Below are 19,022 nucleotides of genomic sequence, written 5' to 3' on the forward strand. Positions count from 1 at the left end.
CCCCCCCCTTTCCCTATAGACAGACCAACCAACCAACCAACATACAGACAAACGATGCAGACGATATACATTGCGTTTCGTACACAGCGCTAATGAAACACTACTGGTCCGTCTGCACTATACGCAGTCCAGCGTCACAAATGCAGTTGTTATAATCACAGAGATGGACTTACACTAGAAAAGATTCGCACAGCATTACGCGAAGCCAAATTTTTGAAGGCTGCAGTTCATCGTTGCTACTGGACTATGACAGTCCGAAATGTAACAGGTGTAGGTATCGTGTCATAGTGTTCTAGCGTAGTGGTCAGCGGATTTGCCTGTCGTGTAGGACGTTTTTAGTTCGAAACTCGTGAACCACAATTATTTGTTGTTATTCTAAATCTAGTCAGTAGACTTTCTTTACTATTTTTATTCAATTAATTGATGTAAATGTTATTTCTTTAATTTCTAACGCTTTCCCGCGTCATTTTCATTATGGTGTTAACCTTTTTTATTTGGCTTTATTTTTCTTCCTACCATTCTTTTTTTTCGTATGGAATTTGCCAGTATCGTCTATAATATATTACGAAATATCAACAAGATCTGATCATCGGCTGGCAAAGCGGCAGTTCGTGAGACCACTGTGAGGATAGTTTCAGGCAACCAATCGATGACAGCTCTCTTTTTTTTTTAAAAAAAAAAAACTCTGAAAATGAAATTTTTCTATCTTAAGTTTGCTTTGACTGCTGTGAACAAAAAATCGTGCTTTTTATTCTGCCGCTGATTGTTGACCGCCGTTTTCTCGGATAAGTTGCACATCGCAAGGTTGTGGTTGTGGTTGTGTTCGGGCATCAGTCTGAATTCAGGGCTGAAAGACGCGCCGTCTGCTACAGTTCAATCATTTGTCACTTAAGGTCAGCTGCCGACAGAGACACTCGCATTTTCATCATATCTCCTGCTAGCTGCTCCAACACTGCTCCGCGTTACGCGTTACCAGCATTTGTGAAGTAATCCGCCCCGTTTGTGGGTCACCTATAACGGAGCGGCAGCTGGCAGCCGGTGTGGCAGCGCTGTCGCGGCGAGTGACAGGCGTCAACTACCAAGTAATTCGGACCAGACTACAGTAATAGACGCGTACAGACGTGGTGTAGCGCGTGGCAGCGCTCCGCTTGTCGGAGTACTCGAGTGTACAGTGGTACTACTTGCCCTGCCTGTTATTCAGGCGTAAGCGCGACTGTGTAGTCCCTCTGACTGGGTAACCAGCAGAGAAGTACAAATTCCGCTTTTAGCCTGCCAATGCTCGCCTGTTAGCCAGACAGGCAAGTCACCGCACTTTATCAGCAGAACGGAGAGGCCCCTTTACTCCCATCCAAGTCAAGCTGTGCCCAACACAAGCAGGCTGAAGGAATTGTGCTTGCCTGTCCGTCTTGCCACTATGATACGCTACGTAGCTGTTATTTCTGGACGCTTTCACTGTAGTGTTATGAAGAGGATTCGAATTGATTTTTTTTTTTTAACCTGAGTACCACAAGACGAGGCTCAATGAAACATATATTCATTTTGGGTCACAGCAGGCGAGAAAATGGTTGATTTTTATTTGTTCCTTTTTTCCTTTTCAGCATATTTTTGGGATTATTTATTTCTTTATTTCGATAAGAACGGTTTTCTGTGCAAGTCGCTCTGTCTAGATTAGTAGTGACTACGGTCAATTGGAACCATCATCAGTTCACCTCTAATACACGTTTTCTGTAGTAAGCAGAACCATCTCTGAAAGCAGACATCTCTTGCATTTAAGAACTTGAAGATACCTGTTATACTGCAGCACCAAGTAAAGTGCGGTTTGTCAGCCAAATATGACCCCAATTATATAAACTTTGATTACTTTTTTCCAGGATGGGCTCTGTGGTTTCACTGAATTCATTCTAAGTGAACAAAATAAAAAAATGGTTCAAATGGCTCTGAGCACCATGGGACTCAACTTCTCAGGTCATTAGTCCCCTAGAACTTAGAACTACTTAAACCTAACTAACCTAAGGACATCACACAAATCCATGCCCGAGGCAGGATTCGAACCTGCGACCGTAGCAGCCTCACGGTTCCGGACTGCGCGCCTAGAACCGCGAGACCACCGCGGCCGACTTGAACAAAATACTTCTACCTAAATTTCTCAAATGGATTTTAGCAAACGCGAAATTAATTTTTCATATTATTTTAATCTAGAAAAAGAGCTTTTCTTTTATGCTAAGTTTCCTTCGCACTACGTTACGTATCACCAGAATGTGTTTTTTAATACCCTCTGAGCCATGTTTTTTTCCCTATTTCAGTCAGTGTTTGACCTAAATTGAGAAAGCCTATGCACTGCTAAATGGCCTCAAGTCGTTAGCACACAGTTCCACACGTTTGTCAGCCACTAAGTCTTTGTACTCTTTCAAAATATTTGTAGAGTGAGGAAACTGATGGTCAAATTTGCAAACAAGTAACGTGCTAGATGTTCCCGAATGAGTGTTTAGTAACTTTTTATACAATTTGTACTGTAAGACACCTTCAGATTTATTTGTTGCTCCCTTATAAACCACGGAAGTTTTTCCCCTGCTGGACTTGGTACATATTCCCCAACTGTTAGTTTCTCCTCGATCTCTTATAAGTTTGGTTTGTTAATTTTACTGCTGGCACCGTTATGATAAATGAGTTGCAGTGGGACTATCTACGCAAGGATATACCTGACTATTCTGTAGTCACGCTGGATTGATGGTGCAACCGACGGTCAGATGTAGCAGGATAAACGGGTCCTACGAAGCTTGACAGGCTTGCTGAAACCCAAGTTGGCCTTGCTTTAGACACTGTGCTTCAGTACACTTGCACTCCCGTCCCTCCGTTGTGGCAGGTTGAGCTACTTTAATGGTTACGGCGGAGACAGGGGCCGGCAGGTTGGAAGGAGAATTTGCACATCTCAGGTAACCAGTTCGCCTTGCCGGGTAATAGGATAGCGGGCTGCGACGCATTGTAGATTGCACGGGAAATCCAGTGGGCCTGCAGCGTGTTGAGCGGACAGACGAGCGCCAGTGGCGTTCACGCTGGGAGACTCCGTGGCGGAAATCATTGGCGCCTTGCACTTCCTCTCCCGTTCATTCGCCTCACCGACATAGTCGTACGGGGGTTCCCCACGAGGCTTTACGTAAGGCGGTGTTTACGCACCGCTATACCCTTCTGAAGGCATGCCTCCGAAGCGAAACTGTGTTCCAAGTGAAACGTCTCTGTTAGATTCGTTTCATACTATTTAAATTGTATTTCGTACTGCCTCGCATAATTATTTGTAATTTAGTTTTGTACTTCGTGTTTGTCCCCATTCAGCTGTACACAATAACTTTAAAGTATAAATTTTACCAGTAAACATCTAATCCTATGTACATTACCTGCAGTCTGTGCTCCCAAATTTCCTTTTATCATCTGTATGAATGAGTGAGTGAATGTGTACGTTGAATTTGTCTTTTATATGGTAGCAGTGCAACATCTGGCTGTCTGTTGTGGTAGCAACAGGTAAGCCGACGTAGCTTTCTCAGTCAAGGCAAAGAGATTTGTAGCTATTCGGTGGTCATTGGACAGTAGTTAAGTTGGTGATCCCTCTGGTCTCTACCGTCTACTTGGGGGAAGTTCGCTGCAGGAAGTTCGGCACTCAGGACTGGACTTTCGGTGAGTGAAGACGGTACTTTTAAGGACTGCCTTTCCTCCTGTTCCCCACGCTCTCCTCTGTCTTCTTCGTCCTCCAGAAGGGACCCAATCCCGTATTTTACAGGCTACTTTTCTGTGTTTGCATTTTGCACAGGCTCCAACCGCAGTACCCGGCACATCCTACTCACTATATAGATTTTCAGACAGTAATATCTTGTATTGGTGTTCATTAATGTCGCACACTTCTGAGCTGTAGAGCGTAATTCACTCAATAATGATGAAAATGTATTGCTGAATCATCCTCCGAATATTCATATGTCAGTCGTCTTTGAATGTAAGAAACTAATTAGCAAAAATATTTACCACAGTGGAATATATTGTAAACATTTGCGTGTCACGTTAAATGCATTAATTTGTGAAGGAATGGTGCTGATGCTGTTACATATAGAGAGTAGTCACATGGCTAGAAAATTCTAGCGAAATGCACGAAGACGGGCAGAGGATTGATGCTTGGTGCACGGATTTTGAGTTGATAGTCAACATAAAGAAATGTAACCTACTGCGTGTAAAATTAGGCGGCGAGGCCCGTCGTTGCGTGATTGCACTATTGCCGAACAATAACTGGAAGCAATCACATACATTAATGATCTGTGAATATGCATATGGAATGACTTTTGTTCTCCAGCTATTCTGCAGATTAGTTATGCCGCGTTATTTTAGGAGGAGTAGGTGTTCGCGTCTTACAGTTTTTAAAGCACTAGAAGACATTTCTATTACTACCAAGGATTTCGTAGGCGCCCAAGTCATCTTGCGTGGGACATCGGTGTTTTGCGGTGGAGTTTTGAACTTCACTCTCGCTAACAAGGATACGAATGAACACGGTAACGGCTGGGTCACCGTTGCTCTTGTACGTGGACCAAAAGTCGATAGACGACATAAAACTAATTGTAGAAAAGGCAGACTGAAATTCATTGGTAGAATCCTTAGGTAGTATAGTGAATAAGCGAAGGAAGTAACCTGCAAAACATTGGGTCGACCGATACTATAGTATTGTTCATCAGCGTGGCACGTGTGCTAGATGGGATTGGCAGGGGACATGGAGATGATCCGGAGAATGACAGCGCGTTTCCTCACAGGCTCTTAAACACGAAAACATCACAAAAATGCAGTCGCAGACGCTCAAAAACAAGCGTTGGGCGCCATAACGGAGTGGTTTACTGCTGTAACTCCTAGAGCGTTAGTTCCTAGAACAAGTATATATTGCATCTTCATACGTGGATCTCGCGGACTGACCATGAAGACAACGTTAGGGATATTCAAACCTACGCAGATCACCAACAGTCGTTCATTCCACGTCTTTCTCAGGTGGAACAGAGAAGGGTGGAAGTGACAGGGGTGCAAAACGTAGTCTCCACCACAAACCATGTGGTGGCTTGCAACATATATATATGTAGGGGGAAGTAAGTGAAAGCTCGAGGAGCGGTGCAACACTCGTCCACATCACAGCGTCACAGCGGATAAAGATATCTATGATTAGCCCTGACGTGTGCCGGCCGGCGGTGAGGCCAGAATGGCAGAGGGGCACCCAGTCTGACCTGAAGACGTCGTCCCAGCCCCAGCCGGTGTTGCCGAGCCGCTCCCAGTTGTCGTAGTCGCGCCGGTTGCCCCTGGTGTAGATCATGTAGTTGAGCACGCTGGAGCCGCCCATCACCTTGCCGCGCGGGAAGTTGCACTGGCGGTTGCGCAGCCCCAGGCACGCCTGGTCCGACGGCTCCGTCTTGTACTTCCAGTTCGCTTCCGTGAACTGCAACCACACCGGCACAGTGCCTGAGAACTGCGCGGCAGTAAATCAAGGAGAGCTTGACAGGCACGCAACAATTCCAGTAAGACACAGTTAGAACACACATCAACTCGAATATCAGGTAAAGACCTAAGACGCGTTCTGTCTCACCCATCCGACAAAAGATAAATCTCTCAACGACACGCGATCGTCATTCTGAACACGCCCGTAGGATCGAAAACTGTCTAACAGGACAAATGGCTAGAACCGGACAAATATTCACCGCCGTTATTAACAGCGACTACCAACGTTATGTCTCTGAGCACTATGGGACTTAACATCTGAGGTCATCAGTCCCTAGAACTTAGAACTACTTAAACCTAACTAACCTAAGGACATCACACACATCCATGCCCGAGGCAGGATTCGAACCTGCGACCGTAGCAGCAGCGCGGTTCCGGATTGAAGCGCCTAGCACCGCTCGGCCACAGCAGCCGGCACCAACGTAATGTCCCAAACGCAGGTACCTGTAGAATTTGTCACGTCACTCACAGATTGTTAGTTCCACCGATACCTGAGTATTCCTCGTCAGTCTGGGACCCGTCCCAGACAGGATTGATAGAGGAAGCAAGAAGTTAATCGAGCGAGGTGCCGCAGTTGCTAGCAAATTGGACTGACGTACGGGAGGACGACGGTTCAAACCCGCGTCCGGCCATCCAGATTTAGGTTTTCCGTGATTTCCGTAAATCGCTTCAGGCAAATGCCGGGATTGTTCCTTTGAAAGGGAACGGCTGATTTCCTTTCCCATCCTTTCCTAATCCGTCTCTAATAACCTCGTTGCCGACGGGACGTTAAACGCTAATATCCTCCTCCTTGATAGAGGAAACCGGCAGTATGTTTCGTCATAGGCTCGTTTAGGAATTGCGAAGGCATAGAGATGCTCATCCATCTTCAATGGCAGATATTGCGAGAGAGGCGCTGTTCATTACGGTGTGGTTTACTGTTAAAATTCCGAGAGCGTATGTTCCCAGGAGAGTCAGTCAGTATATTGCTGGCTCCTTTGTATCTCTCGTAGAAGGATCATGGCGACTACAAGTCACATACTGCACATGCATAAATGAACATTCACAACTAAGGGATTTCTTTTTATTTGCAGCTGCCGATAGCGTTTACCCGGTTACAGGTTTATTCCTGTTTTAACGATTCCGCGAACGATTACTTCCTTCTGCAAGGTTCTGTGAAATTCAGTACTCAACTTGGACACACACACATCTTAAGTGTGAGCACTTAATCTCTTCATAAATTACAGAGTTGACATTATTAATCGATCTTCTCGACTATTTTTGTATCGCATGGTTTCTTCTCCTCATGCCAACAGGGCTTACGCAAGCCATAACCTTATACTATTTTTTTCCAGTTAGTAACTCATATGTTTACAAAGTTTGCTAGTGTTTGATTCAGGCGTTCCAGAGTTACGCTGAATCATACGTACAAGAGGATTCACGATTCATCTTACACATTTCTAGAGGTCGTAGAGAGGACTTAGTAGATCAAGTTTTACATAGAAACCCATGTCGGGTAACGTCAGGCAACGACGCAAGAGAGCGTCAAAGTTATCGACGCCGGGGACTGTAAATGTATGTATATATGTGATTCCACAAACTTTCTACGATGATGGAGACAGATAAATGTATCGTCTGAGGTAAGGAGCCCTGTACCGGAAACGAACGAGTCGAAAGTTGTAGCTGGCCGATGTGGCCGAGCGGTTCTAGGCGCTTCAGTCTGGAACCACGCGACCGCTACGATCACAGGTTCGAATCCTGCCTCGGGCATGGATGTGTGTGATGTCCTAAGGTTAGTTAGGTTTAAGTAGTTCTAAGTTCTAGGGGACTGATGACCTCAGCTGTTAAGTCCCATCGTGCTCAGAGCCATTTGAACCATTTCGAAAGTTGTAAGCGAAAACCGTTCTGATACTTCTGACAGTTGAATACATGTACCTGTCCGGTTATTGCTGTGATTGTAGGGTAGGCAACTTTCAGAGGTGGTAATGTAGTGTGGAGCAAAACAGATAAAAATGTCCTGTGAACATGGGTTCTAAAATGCATACCTTAAGAGCGAAGACTACTTGGTCAGTGGAGGAGATGGGTTCCACACTAGCGAAGATGAACAAGTGGTCCTAGCTCCTCAGGTATGCGTTTTAGAGCGTACGTTTACTGGACATATTTTCTTGTTTTGCTCCATACTACCAACTCTGAAACTTACATGGCATTTAATCGTAGCAAAAAGGCTACCTGTATATGTCCGAGGTATCACAACGGTTTTCGCTTCTAACTTTAGACTCGTTCGTTTGCGGTACAGGGACACTTACCTCACATTGATACATTTATCCTTGTCCATCATTTTTGAAATTTTGTAACATCATCACGGAATCACCCTGTGTATACATACATCTACAGAGGCAGGGGCCTATAATAACTTTGACGCTCTCTAGCGTGCATCCGCCGGACATGAGGCCTGTAAAAAAAAAAAAAAAATCTCTCGCCATTGCCAAAAGATTCCGGAGTAGATCCCATTCGGATTTCCGAGGGGGAGGGAGGGGGGGGACTGACAAAGGGGAGGTGACCGCAATAAAAAGATTGAATAACCAACGAAAGGATAACGTTCTATGATTCGGGGCGGAGAATTTCAGAAGCTTGAACATGATAGGGAAACTAGAAAATCTGAAAAGGGAAATGGAAAGGCTCAGTCTAGATATAGTAGGGGTCAGTGAAGTGAAATGAAAAGAAAAGGATTTCTGGTCAGATGAGTGTAGGGTAATATCAACAGCAGCAGAAAGTGGTATAACGGGAGGATGTGTTATGAGTAGGAAGGTATGGTTGGGAGTGGGTTGCTATGTTCAGTGATAGGGTCGTTCTTATCAGAATACATAGGAAACCATCATCGATATCGATAGTTCAGGTATACATGCCGACGTCGCAAACTGAATATGAAGAGGCAGAGGAAGTGTATGAGGATATTGAAAGGGTAATAACGTACGTAAAGGGAGATGAAAATCTAATAGTCATCAGGAGCTGTAAAGCAGTTGTACGGGAAGGAGTGGAAGAAATGGTTACTGGAGAAAATGGACTTGCGACGAGGAATGAGAGGGGAGAAAGACTAATTGAGTTCTGTAGCAAGTTTTAGCTAGTAATAGCGAATACTCTGTTCAAGAATCACAAAATGACGAGGTATACTTGGAAAAGGCCGGGAAATATGCGGATATTTCAGTTACATAACATCACGGTGAGACAGAGATCCTGACATCAGATTCTGAATTGTAAGGCGCACCCAGGAGTAGATATAGACCGAGATCACAATTTAGAAGGATTGAGGAACAGGTTGAAGTTTAAGAGATTAGACAGGAAGAATCTATACGCAAAGAAGTGGGATACGGAAGTATTAGGGAATGACGAGATACGCTTGAAGTTCTCTAAGGCTATAGATAAAGTAATAACGAATATCTCAGTAGGCGGTCCAGTTGAAGAGGAATGGACATCTCTAAACAGGGAAATCACAGCAGCTATAAGAAAAACATAGGTACAAAGAAGGTAAGTGCGAAGAAACCGTGGGTAACAGAAGATATAGTTTAGTTGATCGATGACAGAAGGAAATGCAATAACGTTCAGGGAAATTCAGGAATACATAAATAAAAGTCTCTCTGAGGAATGAAATAAATAGGAAGTTCAAGGAACCTAAGACGAAATGACTGCATGAAAAATGTGAGAAAATCGAAAACGAAATGATTGCCGGAAGGACTGATTTAGCATACAGGAAAATCAAAATAACCTTCGGTGAAATTAAAAGGGAATTATACAAAGGAGAGGTCGGATAGATGGAGAGAATATATTTAAGGCCTGTGTGAGGGGGAAGATTCGTCTCATGCGATAGAAGAAGAAACAGAAGTCGATTTAGAAGAGACGTGTGATTCAGTAGTAGAATCAAAATTTAGGAGAGATTTGGAGGCCTTAAGCTCAAATAAGACAGAATAGATAGGTAATATTCCATCATAATTTCTAAAATCGTTGGGGAAAGTCGCAACAAAACGACTGCTGACATTGGCGTGTAGAATGAATGAGTGTGGCGACATAGCGTCTGACTTTTGGAAAAATAGCATCCACACAATTCCGAAGAATGCAGGATCTGACAAATGCGAGAATTATCGTACAATCAGCTTAACAGCTCATGCATCCAAGTTGCTGACAAGGAAAAAACATAAAATAAAGGAAAAGAAAACTGAGGATGTGTTACGTGACGATTAGTTTATCTTTAGGAAAGGTAGAAGCATCAGAGAGGCAACTCTGACGTGGCGGTTGATAATGGAAGCAAGATTAAAGAACAGTCAAGACACGTTCATGGGATTTGTCGACCTGGGAAAAGGGTTCGACAATGTAAAATGGTGCAAAATGTTCGATATTCTGGGAAAAAGATGGGTAGGCTGTGTGGAGAGGCGGGTAATGTACAACATGTACAAGACTCAAGAGGGAATAATAAGAGTTGACGACCAAAAACGAATAAGAGTTGACGACCAAAAACGAAGTGCTCGGATTAAAAAGTGTGTAAGACAGGGATGCAGTCTTTCGCCCTACTGTTCGATCTCTACATCGAGGAAGCAATAATGGAAATAAAACAAACGTTCAGGAGTGGTATTAAAATTCAAGGTGAAAGGATACCAATGATACGATTCGCTGCTGACATTGTTATCCTGAGCGAAAGTGAAGACGAATTACATGATGTGCGGACTGGAATGAACAGTATAATGGGTACAGAATATTGTTTAAGAGCAGATAGAAGAAAGACGATAGTAATGAGGAGTAGCAGAAATGAGAAAAACGAGAAACTTAACATCAGGATTGATAGTCACGAAGAAGTTAAGGGATTCTTCTACCTACACAGCAAAATAACCAGTGACGGACCGGACAAGGAGGACATCAAAAGCAGACCAGCACTGGCGAAAAGCGCATTCCTGGGCAAGAGATGTCTGCTGGTATCAAACATAGGTCTTAATTTGAGTGAGAACTTACTGAGAATGTGCGTTTGGAGCACAGCATTGTTTGGTAGTGGAACATGGATTATAGGGAAACTAGGACACAAGCGAAAAGAAACACTTGAGGTGTGGTGCTACAGACGAATGTTGAAAATGTTGGGCTGATAAGGTAAGGAATGAGGAGGTTCTGCACAGAAATGGAGGGCAAAGGAATCTTTGAAAAACACAGAGAAGGGGAAGGGACAGGATGATAGGACTTCCAAGGTACTAGAGGAAACTGCAGAGGGCAAAACTTTAGAGGAAGACAGAGATGGGAATACATCTGGCAGATAACTGAGGACGTACGTTGCAAGTGCTACTCTGAAATGAAGAGGTTAGCACAGGTGAGGAACTCGTGGCGGGCTGCATCGAACCAGTCATAAGACTGCTGATTCAATGACGTTTCCTGAACGCGAGTTCCCATGTAAAACTTCATTTACTAAGTTCCCACTACAGCCTCTTTAACATGAATTGTGAAACACTCTGTTGCTACGAATATTACACTTTGAAGAGACAAACTTCGAAAGTGGCTGATTGCTATATTTCTTCTAGTAATTTAATCCACAGTCACTTAGCTCGATCACCGTTGTTATAAACAAAATGTATTTGAATGCTGTCCATCCTAAGCACCTTTTCGAGACTGGGACAAATCGTTTCCTTTGCCCATGGCAGCAGTGGGCTGTATGACGGGTTGTCAGTCGCTTTGCTTCGGCACAGTCCGTACAGTGAGTCATGACTCGGGTTGCTGAGACGCAGCGTCTAGTAGGTGATGTCGCAACTGATCAGCTAGTCACCACAGGTGACAGTGTTTGACACACAGTGCGGCCACTGCGGGCGAGCTACGGACCTGCAGGAAGCTGGCCAGGATGGGGACGTCCATGACGAAGTTCTCCTCGCGGCCGGCCTCCAGCAGCAGCACGTTCCACTCGGGCACCTCGCTGAGGCGGCTGGCCAGCGTGCAGCCGCCGGTGCCCGCCCCCACCACCACAAAGTCGTACTCGGCCAGCATGCCCGCGTCCGCCATGTCCCGCGGCTCGGTCTGCGCCTGCTGCACCAGGTCCCCCAGGATGTGAAACGCCGACTCCAGGATGGACGGCCTGTCCGCCGCGGCAGCCGACCGACCGCCACTCCACACCACCAGCGCCAGCAGCAGCAGCAGCAGCGGCCGCGGCCGCGCTCGGAACCTCGCCGGCTGCGGCATCGCTGCGAACACAGTCCACGTGCTCTCACCGCGTCCGTCCGTACTCAGCTGGTGGTGTGACAGGAAGGTCCAGACATTTACAACACGTCCTACCGCTCAGTTGACAGGTGAGTCAATATTACACCAGTATGATGACCTACTTTGAATAGCATTAGTGTTAATCATTGTGGCTGTATGTAAATACGTTTCAGTTGTGTACTCAATGTTCTGTTTGTATTCTGTTGCATATCGGGCATAGGCCCCACAACTTGCAGTCGGCGACCTCTTCCCAGACGCCACCACTCTCCGTGAGCCGGCCGCTGTTGCCCTCCGCGGGAAGACCGTCGGGCGGGAGAAGACAGTGCCGGCGCGTCACAGACATACATTACTAGGCTGGCAAAGGCGCGCCTTTTACTGAAGCCTGTCATTTGGTGAGACAAGATGGCGGCGGCAGGAAGTTTATGTATGGTACTACTATGATTCCTGAAACGAAATGACGTTGCAAGTTTTACGAGGTGGTCTAAATAAATGCTGCAGCTGAGCAAGTATTTGCGTACTAGTTGAGTTTAACATATACATTCTAGACTACAGTTACGAAAAGAACATCATGTTATGTATACACACGTTTAAACAGACGATTGTTAATAACGACAAATAAAGCGTTCAACTTATAGTAGTAGTCTGATAACGAGCATACTACGATTCGAAGAAAATCCGAATTTGAGCAAAACTGGTTGAAAGCACATCTTTAAGCTCCGTCTGTTAATACTAGATTTATTAAACCCCTTAAATAAAAGTAAACTATTTAAACATTGCCGATATTTTAGATAAGACAAATTTTAATGTCATTATTTAGGCTTCGATACAGTACAAATGCAAAAATACGTAAGATGTTTCTAGTTATGGTTGCATTGAGACATGTTCCTTTCGTTGTAACTTCTTCTTTACGAAATTTTAGAGCCGAACACGACGCATGTACTGAGCATTATGCCGAAACTCTAAAGGTAACGTAGTTATGTCCGTTTATACGCATTTCTTACAACTATCAGTAAATAAACAGCTGCTTACATGTCCTTTGCGCTCGCCGCCATGCTGCGATTCATTTGTGCCAGTTCTTTTGTATTTGATATTGTCAGTCTAGTAATGTATGTCTGTGGGGCGCGTGTTATCGGCTTTGACTTAAATCAAATTAATGAATGAAAATAACTGTTGAAATGTTTTGTAATAATGGAGAGCTACCTTGGAAATGGAAAAATGCCATGTTTACGATGAGATCTTGTTTAAACTAGATGCTAAGAGCACGTATGTCTAATTTGAAAATATACATCGATAACTACGAAAGTTGACGTGTTTCTCAGTCAAGCGTGTTGATGTGATGGAATATGATCGAGAAAAATATGTGATTATTTTAGTCTGTCATCGTCATGTGGTGATTGAGTTGAGAACCAAATTTCATTGATGAATTTGGAAGGTCACTGAATATTAAAGCGAGCCAACGATCTGTGTTTGGAAGGTCACTGAATATTGAAGTGGGGCACCGACCGGTATATTAAGAATTGCCAGCACGTATTGTTTGATACGCACAAAACTGAATCTTCGTCTGTCTCAGCTTGCGAACTTGCAGAAAGTTAAACAAAGCAATCCTTTGCGTTAATTCAATTTTCGTTGTGGCGCGCTGCTGAAAAAGAAGTCTGTTAAGGTCAAGATTTAGTACTTTCCACTTATGACTGAAAGTGTTCAGTGCCATAGCACATCCTGGTGTTTAAAAAGGGGCGTAGCGCCACAAGCTCACGACATTTTTAGGTGGTACGGCCAGCGTTCTGCCGCAGAGCGTGGCAGACATCCAAATAAAGTATAAAAAGAACAAAATGAACACTGAAGCCGCGCGGGATTAGCCAAGCGGTCTAAGGCGCTGCATTCGTGGACTGTGCGGCTGGTACCGGCGGAGGTTCGAGTCCTCCCTCGGGCATGGGTGTGTGTATTTGTCCGTAGGATAATTTAGGATAAGTAGTGTGTAAGCTTAGGGACTGATGACTTCAGCAGTTAAGTCCTATAAGATTTCACACACATTTACAACACTGAAGTCAGGAAACAGTTTGCTGTTTGTATTCGGGGTCTTGAAGTGAACACCTAGGTGGTCATCAAAAGAAATGAACAGAAGTGTAAAATTGGCTTTGGCAAAGTAAACACGGTTTTCAAAACTAATCTCTGATGTGTCCGAAGAGGAAAAATAAGGTCAGATTACAGGAGTGACATATGGGCTTTTAAAGTGGTAACCATTCCGAAACTGTGGTTCCTTAGAGGGCTGCGGAGACAAGAATCATGAGAACTACAAGAAAAGGCAAGAAAACAAATACAGGGACCAGGGAATAGAGTACACTGGACTGGAAGTCGTAGTTGTGCACAGAATGGAAGTGAAGTTGACATGGGTTGGTGCGTCATGTAGACAGGCGAGTGTATGGTGGATACAAGCCCCAGTCACGTTGGTGTGACCGCAGCCTACGTTCGACGTCAACGAGCAACAGTCACTGGTACGCGACAGGTGGCAGCACTAGCAGTGGAGGGTATAAAAGGCGCATCCAGGGGACGTGGAAAACAGTGCAGTCGTTGTCCTAATGGGGGAACGGAGCGATATGCCTGACGTCCAAAAGGGCATAATCATTGGCTTTCGGACAAAGGGTAGAAGCATTTCCGAAAGGGCTAAGTCATCTGTTCCGCACCGTTGTGGTTGAAGTATACCGTACATCGAAAAACGGCGCTATCCACAACCATAGCGTCATAGACGACAGCAGTGAACGATGGCTGCGGAGATGTGTCCAGGCAAACAGACTTGCAAGTTTTGAAAAACTAACCGTTTATGTGAACCAAGGGGCTACGAACAGCGTCTCCTCAGTGACTGTTCAGCGAGCGTTTCTGCGTGCGGACCTGCACAACAGGTGCTTGGTTCATGCTCCCATGCTGACTGGTGTTCATTGCCGACGAAGGCTGTAATTTTCAGGCTCATTCACGATCCAGCTACAGTCCACAGGCGTCGCCTCCATGTAATTCAGCAACAACATCACAGAAGTTTCCAGCTAGATGGTATGTCCAGTCGCGTCATCTCTCTAACATCAGGTATTTTGTGTTCATTGTTATGAAAATGCATAATCATACATTGTATTGCTGTACTATCATAGGTTATGTATCTTCCAACGCCCTTGCCGCAATGGAAACACCGGTTCCCTTCAGATCACCGCTGCCGAGTGCTGTTGGCAAGCAGGGGGCACAGAGCCTTTGTGAGGCCAGTCGAGGAGCTGCTTGTCTGACAGGTAGCGGCTCCGGTCACGGAAACTGACCACTGCCGGGAGAGCAGTGTGCTGACCACACGCCCCTCCATATCCGCGTCCAGTGACGCCCATCGTCAGAGGATGACATGGCGGTCGGTCTGTACCGTTGGACCTTACGAGTCCTGTTCTTACGGAGTATAGAGTATACTTTATATATTTCTGATAGCTATAAAAAATCTTCCTCGTTATCTAAAAACAGAGATGTAGCATGATTGTAACTGACAGACTGGCTGGAACGAATGTTAGGTTGTCACCCACAGGCAGAGGAAGAAACACGAACTCCCAGTGAGCTTCTGCTTTCAGCGCAAGTCGCTTGAGTATTTCCGCCCTTGATGTAAGTTTCCCTCGTAATATCAACCTTTTTTTATGCGCGGCAGGAAGGGGAAAAAAAGAAAAGGAAAAGGACGCTGAGTTCGTCTTGTGACTCTCTTAACGAAAGTGTAGGATGAATATTTTACCTCAGCGGGGGAAAAACATACCATACTGACGACGAAATGTCTTAGCGTAAATCAGACGAACGGAAGCAATTTGTTGTTACTTTTAAGCGAACTAACACGAGTAGCAATGAAATGCGGTAGAACCATTTATGAGGCCTGTTCAAAAGATTTCTGAACATTCGTAATTTCGCGCGAATGGTGTGTTGCAGCGAAGTGCGGTTGGCATCCCTGCACACGCCTGCGTTTAATGAGTAACTGCCGGAAGTTTCATTGTTGTATGTCTGTTTTTAGTTATTCTGCGGTACTGTATTGAGTAGAACGTTTTGTCGCATAGTTAGCGAATTTCGAGATGGCGGAGTTAGAGGAGCAACGCGTGTATATTAAATTTTTGCGGGAAACTCAAAAACTTTACAGAGACACAGCAAGTGAGGCAGGAAACCTATGGTAACGTGTGCTTAACCCAATCGAAGACCGACTGTCGGAGACATTGTCGGGTTTCAACTGGAACGTGTCATGAAATCCTGGCACAGCATCTTGGAGTGCATCGTGCTGCCGCCGAGTTCGTCGCGCGGCTCACGAGTCAAGACCAGGAAGTCGTTCGCCTCGCAGTCTGTGAAGAGCTTTTGGGTCGCGCAAGTGAGAGCGAGATGTTCCTTAAGAGAATCACAACTGCTGATGAGACGTGGGTCTACGGTTATGATGTTGAGACCAAGGTTCAATCTTCATAATGGAGCGGGAAAGGTTCTCCAAGGCCAAAGAAAGCTCGTCGGGTCAGGTCAAGTGTCAACGCCATGCTGACGGTTGTATTTGACTTTGAAACATGAGTTCATCAGGAGTTGGTGCCACAGGGACAGTCTGTTAATCGACGGTACTGTCGAACTGGGTTGCGACGCCTGCGAGAAAACTTGCGACGGAAACGGTCTGAAATGTGGCGAGACAGCTCACGGTTCTTGCACAGAGATAACGCCCCCGTACATCCATCCCTGTCGGTGCGTGATATTGCACAAAAAACGAAAACACTTTGTTGCCTCATCGTCTGTACGCTCCTGACCTGATCCCTGCAGACTTTTTTTATTTCCAAAGTTGGAAACCCCGTTGAAACGACGAAGATTTGCAGCGGTAGACGATTTTAAAGAAAATTCGCAGACGGCGCTTCGCGCGATCCAGCAAAAGGCGTACCAAGACTGCTTCCGGGAGTGGAAACGGCGTTGGGGGCGGTGTATCAATTGGAGGAGAGAATTTCGAAGGAGACAGTGCACAGTAAGGAAAAGGTAAGCGCAGAAAAAGTTTGTAGACAAAGTTCCAGGATGTTTTGGGTACACCTCGCACGACGTAAACGACAAATTGCTGAGTTTGCAGTTGAACTTGCTTAGAGAACGTTGCCAGGCCTTTGTTCATTTCGACGTCTGGTTGAGCAAGAGCTCCTTTGATTTATGGCACCGTATTCAGTGATTACGTACTGCCGGTCGTTGCTGAGTTGCTGTTTACTATCAATGAACAATAAACTCGCACTTGTCGTGTGCTCTACGCTCTCTTTGCTCGTAACGTGAAGGATGAATACTCGGCTCATTAAAAACTGAGAGCTCTGTGTCGCGACTTAAGGCGCCGTAAATCAACACGACAATGTTACGAAGGGCTGAACGTAATTTGCGAGCGTAGCAGAGTTGTAATTCATACAATTAATTTTATGTGTTTGCATTACAAATGTACAAACGTGAATAGAGTCGTGGGAGACTCTCTTTGTGAGAATGTGTTCTATTCCCTATTACACGTGTAACAAAATGTGAATGGGTACGTTCATAAAATATATTTGACTTATCCCTGCATTGAGAGAGAGACATTGCTCAGTACTACAAGATGAAGCGGCAAAAATAAATTAACTTGAACGCTTACAAGTACCATACCAGAATACGCCAGAAAGGATTTACTGGATTAGAGAAGTCAATGTAACACAGACGTTCGGGTGGGAAGGACTTCCTGAAGATGACATGTTCTCGAAATCGTTTCTCTGAATACACTATTGTCTTTATTTAGCCTCACAAACTTTTGGTATGAGTGCTTGTCTACTCATTATTTCCAAGAGATGAAGTTCTGTACTGAACACATTACCTTCCTGCTTTTGCGATCTCGTGTTGCAAGAAGACCAACAAAGGTCGGCGAAATTCATTTGGAGGGAGTGAAGTTAATATCCGCCATTCGTGTTCTTGCTTCTAATTTTCACTAAAAAAAACTTAATGGAAAAGATTTTGTACTGCTTTGATCTGTGCTCTAGTAGTGAAGTGCTGAATTGATGTCCTAACACTACCAAATGAAAAACGGGGAAAACAGTACCTACAAGTTCGTGATATCGCTTCTCTGTATCCAAGAAGCTTTGATCGCTGTGAATAATGTGGCCGTCACACAATCTACGCATAATATAATGCAGCCATTATTTTGTTGTGCTGGAAGGATGTTGCCAACATCGTCTCAAGGAATTCTTCAAAAATGGCGGAGACAAAAGTTTTGTAAGAAATGGATGGATGGATGGATGGATGGATGGATGGATGGATGGATGGATGGATGGAGGGATGAATGGAGGCATTTGTAAAACTGCGTCCTAAATCAGGCTGTCGAACAGTATCGCATTCTCCTCGAAGCTACAGGAAATCTGACTGTAGCAAATGATATATTATGTCATTCTACAACCCGACAATTAACTCATGGTGGTATGTTTGTAGCCAACTGAGGCGGCTCTTACAGCCTGTTCCGCTAGCAAGCATCAGGGAGCCGCCGAGGTCAACGTCCCAGCATGAAAGAAGAATCAGTAGTAAGCATCTAACATGCGATGACTTCATGCGACAGTGCGGAGACGTTCTCGACATTGATCAACATCTGTCAGCTACACCTTTTCCGGCGTTAATGATTATTATTTTCTGCACCTCTCTTAATAGCCTTGAGGAGAATTTTCTCTAGTGTTTCGGCAGGTGTGTGAAATTTTGTGTTTGCAGCGTGTAGCGCGAGTCATCCCAGACACATCTCTGTCGCGGCGCCCACTGTCGATTGTGAGTCGGTTCGTTTCTCATTACAAGAAAGCTATTTTTAAAAAGGAATTTGACGTGCTCATTCAGTAGAGCGGTCTTTAATTAGTCCACTGCGACATTCGTTCTGTCGACATGTATTGCCAGAAACACTGAAACATGACGGATAACCAGTACTCCGCCAGCGACAAGCGTACTGCCATGTGCCACGCTGGCTGCTCAGTGGGCTTTGAAATAGCTGTTAAATCGTCACATAAACTGGAAAGAACAGACATTCATTCATCTTGAGGAGATTCGTTCAGAAAGGTCACTACTGGAGTTCGCCTTGGTTCGGAAAAAAGTAAGGATTCTGCATTGGACAAAACAATTTCCTTTTTCTGTTAAACAATATATGTTTCGGCAGTGTTAGAACTATTAGGAGGCTCCCTATGTTTCGTGCCTCCCCCTACCCCCCCCCCCCCTCTCCCCGTCTCTCTCTCTCTCTCTCTCTCTCTCTCTCTCTCTCTCTCTCTCTCTCTCTCTCTCTCTCTCAACACACACACACACACACACACACACACACACACACACAC

At 45.0% G+C, this 19,022-nt stretch overlaps 1 protein-coding gene across 1 annotated transcript in view; it reads right to left on the reverse strand.

The window, feature by feature from the left end:
* The window catches only part of LOC126419098 (glucose dehydrogenase [FAD, quinone]), a 116,006-nt gene that overhangs the window by 25,765 nt on the left and 71,219 nt on the right, over positions 1 to 19,022 (reverse strand). Inside the window, exons 2-3 of the mRNA XM_050086196.1 lie at positions 11,338 to 11,693; positions 5,244 to 5,452 (exon numbers count right to left, since the gene is read on the reverse strand). Coding sequence (XP_049942153.1) covers positions 5,244 to 5,452; positions 11,338 to 11,691 — 563 coding nt within the window. The 5' untranslated portion in view covers positions 11,692 to 11,693. The remainder of the gene's footprint in view (positions 1 to 5,243; positions 5,453 to 11,337; positions 11,694 to 19,022) is intronic.

The sequence above is a fragment of the Schistocerca serialis genome, chromosome 9, assembly GCF_023864345.2.
Source record: "Schistocerca serialis cubense isolate TAMUIC-IGC-003099 chromosome 9, iqSchSeri2.2, whole genome shotgun sequence".
Taxonomy (NCBI): Eukaryota; Metazoa; Arthropoda; class Insecta; order Orthoptera; family Acrididae; genus Schistocerca; species Schistocerca serialis.